The following is a 12,123-nucleotide window of genomic DNA, read 5'->3' on the forward strand; positions in this document are numbered from 1 at the left end:
CTTTCTAATTCAGATGTACAAGGAATTGGGATTTTTTGTCTCTGTTAAGGGTTGTCATTTTTATTACATATAGATATCCAACTCCATTTACCCAACTCCATTTATTGAAAAGACCATCCTTACTGTAACATAATTACACATTGCACTACAGTGTTGGGTTGGTTTCTAGACTCAGTTCTGTTCCATTTGTTTATTTCGAACCAGTCTCACTCTATCTTAATAATTATAGCTTCATAAGTCTTGATAACTGATAGCACAGGTTCTCTAGCTTTGTTCTTCAGTAGTGCCTTGACTGTTCTTGGCCCTTTACATTTTCTTTTTTTTTTTTTTTTTAAATATGTTTTTATTGATTTTTGAGAGAGGGTAAGGGAGAAGGGAGAGTTAGAGAAACATTGATTCAAAAGAGAAACATCAATTGGAAACATCACATGCATCCTGAATCAGGCCCGAAACTTGGGTATGTGCCCTAATCCGGAATTGAACTGGTGACCCTTTGGTGCATGAAACAATGCTCCACCCAGCTGAGCCACACCAGCCAGAGTGGCCCTTTAAATTCTCATGTAAATTTTAGAATCAGCTTATAAATCTTATTTTAAACTCTTTTCTGTAGAGTAGATAGTGTAGGCCAGTGGTTCCCAAATGTTTTTTATGTCCCCATTTATTAAAACATTCTTAATCCATTTCATCAATACCTATGTATTATTTTCCTTAAAATGAGAAACATACTAACATATTCATATTATTTACATTGTGAAACTTGCATGTGCTTTCTTTGGAGACCACTAATCTGGACAGTAAAAGACGCCTAATTTAGTAAGAAATAGTGATAGAAGGGAGGATCAGCATTCTTTTTCACACAGCCTTCACTCTTTCTATCTCATGCTGTTTTCAATTCTTTGATCCCAAGGGCCAGTGAGATTGAGTAAATAGGCAGATTGATTTGTATGTCAGAAGAACTTATTGATTGATTGAATCTCCCGTGACAGAATGTGATCTTGGCTTAGTGGTTGGGGGTTGACTAATACTCCTTTTTTCCCCCCTGGTACTAGCTACCTTCAGAATAGTCTCCTCCCAATGGGAAAGCATATGTAAACAAACCTGTCATGCACCAATGTCTGCTGTGGGCAAGGTGTGTTAATAGTCAAGTTTGAAAAGCCATTCACGCACATAGGAAAAATATATGTACAAACTTAAAAAGACTTTTAAATAAAAACAATTCAAGATAAAAGTTGAAAGAAGAGCCCTAACCGGTTTGGCTCAGTGGATAGAGCGTCGGCCTGCGGACTGAAGGGTCCCAGGTTTAATTCCGGTCAATTGCATGCACCTTGGTTGCGGGCACATCCCCAGTGGGAGGTGTGCAGGAGGCAGTTGATCGATGTTTCTCATTGATGTTTCTAGCTCTCTATCCCTTTCCCTTCCTCTCTGTAAAAAAATCAAATCAATAAAATATATTTAAATACATATTCCTCTTTTTAAAAAAGTTGAAAGAAGACATAATTAATTGCTAGATTAGAGGTAGATGATTAATGGTAAGGTTCAGAATGGAAGATCGCTTTAAAATATTTTTATTGATTTCAGAGAGGGAGAAACATCAATAATGAAAGAGAATCATTGATTGGCTGCCTCCTGCACGCCCCCTACAACCCAGGCATTTAACTGTGACCCTGGTTCATAGGTTGATGCTCAACCACTGAACCACACAGCCAGGCAAGGAAGATTGCTTTAGGTTGAAATGGATGAAAAAGTCATTATAGAAATGGCATTTTTGCCCTGGCCAGTGTGTCTCAGTAGTTAGAGCGTCAGCCCGCACACCGAAGGGTCACAGGTTTGATTCCCAGTCAAGGGTACATATCTGGGTTGCAGGTTCAATCCCTGGGACGAGTGCAGAAGGAATCAGATGCAGGGATTTACAGGGAGAAAGATTCTGATTAGAAAGTGTACCAAGTGGGTAATGAAGGATGACAATTAAAAAAATATAGGAAAGACCAAGGAAACCAGCCCGAATGGCACTAAGCCCTAAAAAAAAAGAAAGAAAGAAAGAAAGAAAGAAAGAAAGAAAGAAAGAAAGAAAGAAAGAAAGAAAGAAAGAGAGAAAGGAAGAAAGAAAATATAAAGGAAGGTATTTCAGGAGGGACAGTTGGGTTTAAGTCAACGTTGAGTTTATAAGAGGAGACTCAGATTTGAAGCCTGGAAAGGAAGAAGGGGTAATTTATGTGGTAGAAAACTCTAGTGAATACTGGTAGGAGCTCTATAATTAATAGGAAGATACTTCTCTACCATAAGAATGTTTTATAATGTCCAGAAAGACAAAAACTAGGCTTAATTAACATGAAAAAGGGCACTGTTATACAAGTTGTCTTTTTTTCTTCATTCCTTTCCCCCCCAAGTAAGAATACAATTTAGATATTTGGGCATTTTATATAGTCCCTCTTGTCTTTGTGGTCTGGTTATTTTAGGCACCTTGCACTTAGAAGGTGAAATAAATGTTTGCTGAAGGACCTGTGAGTGTTGGTGCATTGTATTATTGTTTTTCTCTTTGGAACTTGGTGTATATTCTTATCTCAGGCAATGTCCTTCAGCCTAAAATTAAAAGTCTAGTGTTGCCCTGACCGAGTGACTCGGTTGGAGCATCATCCTATAAACCAAAAGGGTTCGATTACTGGTCAGGGCACTTATGTAGGTTGCGAGTTCTATTCCCAATTGAGGAGCATATGGGAGGTAACCAATCGATGTTTCTCTGTCACATCAATGTTTCTCTCTCCTCCGATTCCTCTCCCTCTAAAACCTATAAAAACATATCTTCAAGAGAGGATTTTAAAAAAAAAAAGTATAATCTTTCTCAGTATTTAAAATAGAATTTTGTGAAGAATCCTAACTTTTTCTTATGGGTTGGGAAACATCAGTAGTATTGGTAACCTGTTTAATCATTTATTGATTTCTTTTTATTTTTGTACATCAGTTATTTTTGTCCTGCATTTGAACTGAGAACTAAATGTACTTCTTGACACTGAGGAATACTTGTAGAGGTAGTTAATGTATGGAAATCTCAAAAGTAATTGCAAAAGTGGTCAATTATGGATATTAGCCCTTATATAGCTACTAGCGGCCCGGTGCACGAAATTCCCTCATCCTGGCCTGCGCCCTCTCGCAGTCCGGGACCTCTCGCTCCTTACCGCCTGCCTGCTGGCTCCTTATCGCTCGGCTCGCTGCTCCTTAGTGTTGCCACGGAGGTGGGAGAGGTGCCCGCCACCGCTGCTGCGCTTGCCAGCCGTGAGCCCGGCTTCTGGCTGAGCAGCGCTCCCCCTGTGGGAGTGCACTGACCACCAGGGGGCAGCTCCTGTGTTGAGCGTCTGCCCCCTGGTGGTCAGTGTGCGTCACAGTGACCGGTCTTTCTGGTCATTCAGCCGTAACGGTTGCTTAGGCTTTTATTATACAGACTAGAGTCCCAGTGCATGATTTAATCATGCACCTGGTGCACCAGCTGGCTGGCTGTCCGCTGGTGCACCAGGCCTTTAGAAAGCCTCCTGCTCAGCGTCCTGCTGGCCCAATCAGCTACCCCAGCCACCCTGAGTCCCGCCCCCTGCGCCTCCCGCTGGCCCAATCGTGGGCGTAGCGGAGTGATGGTAATTTACATATTACCATTTTATTATGTAGGATACCTACATAACAAATTACCTTAAAACCTAGCAGTTTAAAACAATAAACATTTAATATCTCACAGTTTCTTTGGTCAGGAACTTGGGGGCAGCTCAGGTAGGTGGTTCTGGCTCTTAGGAAGTCAAAATAACAGCTAGGGTTACAGTTACCTGAAAGATTGACTAGAGCCATAGCATCTGCTTCCAAGGTAGCTCATTTTCATGCCTGGCAAGTTGGTGTTGGCTGGAGGCCTCAGTTCCTTGCTGTATCAACTTTTCCACGAGGCTGCTTGAATGTCCTCATGGCATGGCAGCTGGCTTCCCCCAGAGTGAATGACTCAAGAGAAAAAGAGTGAGGAGGAGCCACAGTGCCTTATGAGCTAGTTTTGGGAGTCATTACATCTAGCTCACACCCAAGGGGAGGGGAATTACATTCCACCTTTTGAAGAAAGGAGTATCCAAAAAATTGTGAACATCTCAAAAGGACCATAGACCTTTACTGCTGGGCTGATGCCTTTATATTGGTTACTTCATTATAAAGTTTGTTTTGGTATTCACTGTTCTGAGATTTTGGCTTAGGCTATAGATAGGTTCTGACTGTGACACCATGGAAGTTCTTAAACTGGAGAAGATGTTGGTATTTCTCCCTGCTCTCCAGGTCATTCATTTGTCTACAGTTTTATTAGCCACAGCAAATGTCAACTGTATTTATATTATATACAGTATAATATCTGGCTTTCATCTCCAACAGGAGGAATTCATTGCTCATAAGACCTAACCCCTTGTGAGCAGAACTTTTCCTTGCAAGCTATGTTCTCTTCTGTATCTTTCATTTTCATTTGATTTGCCAATTTACTTCTGATTATATAAATTTTATTATTCATAAACATAATGCTGAAGAGATGCTGTTACTCCAACTCTGTTTTGCTTTCTTTTGTGGTACTAGGAAGTGGAGTAGCCTTGTTTTAATAATCAAGTAAACACAAATTATGTTTCAAAGTTTTGATGGAAGAACCTGTGAGTTGAATCTAGATTCCATGTTCAAGATCAGTCTTAAAAGTAAAGGTTGGTGTTATTCTCAAGCAGACAGACAGACCTGAGAAAAGAGAGAGGGGAAATGCTAAAAATCAGAAGTGAGTGTCGGGAATCTTTCTCTTGCACTATTCAAATAATAATTTTGAATTAAAATTCCTTTGTAGCTACCAAATTAGCTTTGAATCAATTTTCACATAGTCAGCTTTATCCTCTTAAGGCAGAGAATCCTTCATTCTTTTCCCTTTTATGCCTTCATTTCTTTTATAAACTGTAGTAGGTATTGTTCCAGTAGCCTGTCTCCTAAATACAGCTTTCTGTCATCAGAACTGAGGTGAAGGCTTTGTTCTTATTCTTCTGAGGACAGATAATGAGTGTTGACTTAGCTACATGTTGTCATCTTATTCTTGGTGAGCTATCACAGGTCACATACTATTGAGATCATATTCAGCATTCTAACCCAATCCTAATGTCTTCCTCTCCCTCTACCCCCACCCCCGACCCCACATGAATGCAATGAATCTGGACAGTGAGAACCTCCCTTTTTCCCTCCAGCATACCCTTGTTCTCACCTGGCAGTGAATATGAAATTTGAATTCTTTGTTACAGAGTTCAAGTACTATTTTCATAATATGTCTTTGGGATAATACATAAATATCAAAGGAATAACAGATGACACTGTTGTTTTGAACAAAGTTTGGGGCCTTTTAAAAATCTCTTTCTTGACAAGAATGCTTATCTGATATTTTCTTCTTTTGTTATGCTATGTTCCAATTAATTTCATTGTGCTCCATCCTGCATTGCTGGTGAGAATTTCAAGAAGAAATAGTATTTAGTTAAAAACTTTCATAAATTTATTGTCACATACTTTCCTTGCCACTGTGGGCTTTAGACAGAACTCCTTTGTTGTATGGTTTTGCGGGATTAAAGAATGCAAGTGTCCAAAAAAAAAAAAAAAAAGAATGCAAGTCTCACACATATGAATCTTTTTTGTTGTTATTGTTTTAGACAAAAACCAGATTCTGTAGGAAATATACCATTTAGCCATCTTTTGGGGAGGAAAAACAGATTTTATACTATAACCAGTTAAATGTTACATTAAGAATGATGATTGACAGGAACAGAGTACCAGCATTGTTTCTATCTCCTATCTCAGTCTCAAACTTTTTCATGGTAATTAGGCATCATATGTATTGAAAGCTTATATATGCTCCAACTTGAGTAAGCCAACTAACTCATGAAATTGGGGACATTTCAGATTTTGCAATTTAAAATATACAAAAGGATCTAAACATAATATTTTTTTAAAGAGTGGTGTGTGTTTAAGTTTTAAACACTATTCTCTATTAAAGGCTTAGAGAGCTTTGACTATTGATGAAGAATCCCCCAAACAGGAAGTTTTCAAAAACTTGTTCACTAAATGTTAATTTGCAACTACAGTATCTATCTATCTATCTATCTATCTATCTATCTGTCATTTACTTAGATTGTGAGAGCTGCCAACACCTCTTGTAGAAAGCTCTGGGAAGCCATTGTGTTCAGACTTTGTCTCTATTTTACTTTCCTTGTTTTTGTTTGGTCACTTAAAATATCTCTGAAAGTGGAATCCATGTAGTCTAGCAGTTGATTTATAAATATTATGCCCTTTCACTTGAAATGAGACTTTTTGCCCAACCAGTGTGAATAAATTTGATGTTATTTAAGAACAAAAATATCAATTTCTAAGTAACCAAGAACTAATGTTAACATAAGCATTCTTTTAAATTTTAAATAAGACATGGAGAGCAAAATATGAGCCCATTTTAAATGGGTAAGTCCAGCCCTGGCCAGTGTGGCTCAGTTGGAGCATCTTCCCATACACTGAAAGGTCGCAGGTTCGATCCCTGGTCAGGGCATACCCAGGTTTTGAGTTCAATCCCCGGTCGGGGCATGTGCAAGACACAACCGATCCATGTTTCTCTCTCACATCAATGTTTCTCTCTCCCTTCCGCTCTCTAAATATCAATTTTAAAATGTATAAATAGGCCCAGCTTGTGTGGCTTAGTGGTTGAGCATCAACCTATGAACCAACAAGTCACGATTCGATTCCCGGTCAGGGCACATGCTGGGTTGCGGACTCAATCCCCATTTCGGGTAGGGGGGTTGCAGGAAGTAGCCAATCAATGTTTCTCTCTCATCATTGATGTTTCTATTTCTCTCTCTCCCTCTCCCTTCCTCTCTGAAATCAATATACATATATATTTTATTTATTTATTTTTATTTTTTATGTATGAATGGGTACGTCTGTATCTGAGGGGGAAACATCTGTGTTTTCTATAATTCTGCCCTACTTATTTTCACTTGACTTTTACATGGGGCCAAAAGAATTACAAAAGCCTGATTTCACTGCTGTGTACGTTATTGTGCTGGCAGCAAGATGCATACAGCTGCCATTGTCAACAATGTAATGAGACATTCAAAAACATGAGGAAGGGACAACAGAATAGCAAAACCTAGGACACATTATAACCAAGTTACATCTCTTATAGTGTGACATTCTGTTTCTTTTTTTCTAATTTGTTTTAGGCCAAAATAGACTAAAGGAATAATGACCCTTCTTTTCTGTCCTATCCCCTCAAGCTTCCTACACAGTGGCGTTTAAGGTGTCCTTTGTGTCCTTTTTTACATGTTGAATTTTTCTGTGTCTAGCAGTTCATGTCATTTATGTGAAGAGAATGTGGATAGTGTGGTACCATGGACTCGCTGTATTAAGGAAGGTTGGGCAGAATCAATGTTAAGAGAATATAATCTAGAAAAGTATAGATTGAGTAAAATAGGGTGGGCAGTCAGGGTTTCTCTAAAGCTAAAGGCTGTATATGTTGAACATTTTGCCCTGTGAATTATTTTTTTTTAATCAGGAATCAGAAATTTATAAATCACCTTGACTTAGTGACTTCCAATGAGACTACCATCTTTTTTTAAAATATATACTTTATTGATTTCAAAGAGGAAGGGAGAGGGAGAGATAAAACATCAATGATGAGACAGCATTATTGATCGGCTGCCTCCTGCACGCCCCCTACTGGGGATTGAGCCCGTAACCCTGGCACGTGCCCTTGACTGGAATCGAACCTGGGACCCTTCAATTTGCAGGCAGATGCTCTATCCACTGAATCAAACCAGCTAGGGCTATGCTTTCATCTTGTACTTTTATAAGCTAGGAGTGAAATAAAAAGAGGGTTCTGTTGGTTTTTGCCATTTGAGAATACTTAAAATGAGGGTGACTTAAGAAATTCCTGACAGAGACATTGTTTAGTTATTTTTCTTTAGAAGTTAGTAAAGAATTCAAATTCTTTAGGTAAGCCCTGGCTGGGTGGCTCAATTGGTTGGAGCATCATCCCTACACCAGAATGTTGTGGGTTCAATTCCCAGTCAGGGCACATACCTGGGTTGCATATTCAATCCCCAGTCAGGGTGCATATGCGAGGCAACTGATGGATGTTTCTCTCGCATCAATGTTTGTTTCTCTCCACCCTTTCCCGCCTCCCTCCCTTCCGTCCACTCCTCTCTAAAATCAATAAACATATGCTCAGGTGAGGATTTTTAATACAAGCATTGCCCTGGGTGGGTTAGCTCAGTGGTTAGAGCGTCTGTCTGCTGACCAAAGGATCCAGGAGGCAACCAATTGATCTGTCTCTCTTACGTCTGTGTTTTTCTCACCACCACCCTTTCTTCCTCCCTTCCACTCTCTAGAAATCAATGGAAAAAATATCCTCAGGTGAGGATGAAATAAATAAATAAATAAGAAGGTCTTTAGGTCAGCTACTGCTGCTACCTCAGCTACCTGAGTGGCAGTGGACATCCCAACTAGCAGACTTACTAGTACGTAGCCGGGTGTGATATGAGCAATGGCTGCTAGACTTGTGTCTTCTCTTCACCCCCAGGAGGGGCAAGAGTAGCTGTCACTGATAATCAGAAATGCGCTTTCAGAAAACCATAATATTTGCTACATTTTTTTTTTTTACCTTTACCTGTGCATCATTAATAGGGTTTTTAAAGTAATGCTCCTTGCTATTCAGTATTCAGCATTGGAAGAATCAGGTGACACCCAGTCTGATAATCATAATGATCCTCACACTAGGCATTCAGAGGATAATGGACATAAACGTGTAGAGAGATGAATAAACTTCCATGTAGATGCTAGCCAACATAAAGTTGAGTACACAGACAATGTTGAAAAACTATCAGCCCCTGGCTGATGTGCTCAGTGGTTAGAGCATCAGCCCTTGCACCGAAAGGTCTCGGGTTTTATTCCTGGTCAAGGGCATGTACCTGGGTTACAGGTTCGATCCCAGGCCCTGGTTGGGTCGTGTTCAGGAGACAGCCAATCGATGTGTCTCTCTCACATCGATGTTTATCTATCTATCTATCTATCATCTATCTATCTATCTATCTATCTATCTATCTCTATCTCTCCCCCTCCTCCCTCTTTTCCACTCTCTCTAAAAGGCAGTGGAAAAATATATCCTCAGGTGAGGATTAACAACAACAAAAAACTATCAGAAGCTTCAAATTCTTTTGTGGGTAATAACAGGGACCTCAATATCTAGAGAAAAAAGTCAAGCACATCAAAACTACATGGACCCATCATTATTTTGGTGGTGGTGTGTGTTTTTTATTAGTTTTTTTTTTTATTGATTTCAGAGAGGAAGGGAGAGAGTAACATCAATGATGAGAGAGAATCATTGATTGGCTGCCCCCTGCATGCCCCACACTGGGAATTGAGCCCGAAACCGGGGCATGTGCTCTGACCAGGAATTGAACTGTACAACCTTCTGGTGCATAGGTCGATGCTCAACCACTGAGCCACGCTGGCTGGGCAAAACTACATGGACCCACCATTGTAATAAAGCATTGCAAAGACTTGCCTATGGTGTGATTAGAAACCACTGAAGCTGGCCCACCTGTATTGGAGACAGTTAAAGCCTTTTATTTTGTTCATGACCATTATTTAGATGTTGATTGTTTCATGGAAGCTGATTATGTTACACATGTCCCACTAGACAACTTGAGGCGACTTATCAAACTATGATCCTAAAGAACTCATTTACTTTGGGAGAAGATATGTATTGAATAAAGACGCCTTGAAGATATGGTAATGGAAGTTTTTAGTACTGGAACTGTAACTATTGTCCTGCAGAGGATGCTGGTAACTGTTCATCTAGCAGTTTGTTTTTTAATTGACTTTACAGCAGTGTATAAATTTGACTACATTGTGTATTATCTTCATCTATATGGTTATTTAAGTTATCAACCTGCCTTATTTAAGAAACCAGTAAAACAGAAGTAATAAAAAATGAGGATCCAACATTAAATGCCTAACACCAAAGAAAGAACTGCATCTGTTATATAGAACAATGTAGCCCTAGCTGGTTTGGCTCAGTGGATAGAGCATCGGCCTGCGGACTGAAGGGTCCCAGGTTCGATTCTGGTCGAGGGCGCATGCCCAGGTTGTGGGCTCGATCTCCAGTGGGGGGCGTGCAGGAGGCAGCCAATCAGTGATTCTCTAGAGCATTGTTGTTTTTATTTCTCCCTCTCCCTTCCTCTCTGAAATCAATAAAAATATATTTTAAAAAATAGAATAATGTAATCTCACTGACAAATTCCATACTTTATATCTTTTATATGAATGGCTGTAAACTGAAGCTTTAACATGAGCTGTGGAGTCTCTGAAAATACATTTTGCCCTGCCTGGCATTGCTCAGTGGTTAGAGCATCAGCCTGAGCACTGAAGGGTCTCAGGTTCGAGGTCAAGGACATGTATCTGGGTTGCAGGTTTGATCCCCGGGCCCAGTTGGAGCACATGCAGGAAGCAACCAATCGGTGTGTTTCACATCGATATTTCTTTCTCCCCTGCCCTCTCTCATTCCACTCTCAAAAAAATCAATGGGGGAGGGGGGAAATATCTAGACTCCAGTGAGGATTAACAATAAAATAAACTAAAAAGAAAATGTACTTTTGATACAGTAATCTAAATGAATTTATATTTTTTAAATGATAGGTAGAGGAACTAAAGAGATACTGTTTTTTCTTCCTGACCACTTGTATTGATGTCACTGCATAAATAAAATAGCTAACCTCACGAGAATTACACTACACTATGTTAGTACACACATGTGATGCTAAGCAGATTTGCCTTAAAGAAAAATTTAAAGAAAATTTTGTTGGTGGTCATTGTTTTTAACTCAAGACATTGAGGTTGCATCCTGGCCGATGTTGCTCAGTTTGATCGTTGCCCTATGCACCGAGCAGTCGTCGGTTTGATTCCTGGTCAGGGCACATGCCTGGGTTTCGGGCTCGATCCCCAGTAGGGATTATGCAGGAGGCAGCCAATTAATGTTTCTGTCATTGATGTTTCCCTCTCCCTTCCTCTGTCACTCTAAAATCAATAAATACATATAAAAAAAAAAAAGACATGAGTTTGCATCCATGGTATAACAAATGAACCAAACTTCACTGCACATATATACATAGTGTTTTCTCTAATGAAGGTTTTGCTATCACCATTTATAATTAACAGCATCTTTTCCAGAAAAAGGTAGAATTAGAAATGATGCTTAGGTACTTTAATAAAACCACATTTTGATATTAGTATGGACTTAGTCTATAGTATACTTTTGGTTCTAAGTAGTGTTTGTTTATTAGAATTAATAATATATACTAGGAAGAATGCCTTTAAATCAGATGTTTAACTTGTGATATTTTCTCCAGTTTTGATTACATTAACCATAATTATCAATGGCACTAATTTGACTTTTTGTTTTGTAGTCTCTGGTTTTCAGCAGCCACTGTAAAGCAGTGAGTGGCTACTCAGACCAGGTCATCCATCAGCGGAGATCAGCTACCTCCTCGCTTCGTTGCTGCCTGCTCACTGAGCTGCCATCTTTTTTGTGTGTGGCCAGTCCACGAGTAAGTGCCACAGAAGGGAAGAGACAAAGTAGATGGTATTAGAAGAAATAAACAAATTTTCAAGGCATCCATATCTTAAACGACTGTTTTAAGCTATTTGGACCTTGAGAAACATATAAATCCTTAGTATTTAGAAAAAGCATCCTCACCACAGTCTTGGCTTTCCCAAGACAGCACTTCTCACTTTGAACTGGGTTAGTTTAAGAATTGTATTGACCCTAGCTAGTGTGGCTCAGTTGGTTGGAGGCAGCCTCCTATGTGCCGAAAGGTCATGGGTTCGCTTCCCGGTCAGGGCATATACCCAGGTTATGGATTCGATCACCCTGTCAGGGCACATGCAGGAGGAAACCCATCGTTGCCCCTCCTTCCCTTTTTCCTCCCCTCTCTCACCTGTCCGTGTCTCTCTAAAATCAGTGAAGACATATCCTCAGGTGAGGATTAAAAAATAAAAAATTTAAAAAGAATAGTTGAATGGTAGATAGTTGTGGTTTTTCCCCCCTGACCTTGT

At 39.7% G+C, this 12,123-nt stretch overlaps 1 protein-coding gene across 1 annotated transcript in view; it reads left to right on the forward strand.

Moving 5' to 3' along the window:
• The window catches only part of INO80 (INO80 complex ATPase subunit), a 152,021-nt gene that overhangs the window by 85,674 nt on the left and 54,224 nt on the right, over nucleotides 1–12,123 (forward strand). Inside the window, exon 25 of the mRNA XM_008143018.3 lies at nucleotides 11,475–11,615. Within this exon, the coding sequence (XP_008141240.1) occupies nucleotides 11,475–11,615 (141 nt within the window). The remainder of the gene's footprint in view (nucleotides 1–11,474; nucleotides 11,616–12,123) is intronic.

The sequence above is a fragment of the Eptesicus fuscus genome, chromosome 5 (assembly GCF_027574615.1).
Source record: "Eptesicus fuscus isolate TK198812 chromosome 5, DD_ASM_mEF_20220401, whole genome shotgun sequence".
Classification (NCBI taxonomy): Eukaryota; Metazoa; Chordata; class Mammalia; order Chiroptera; family Vespertilionidae; genus Eptesicus; species Eptesicus fuscus.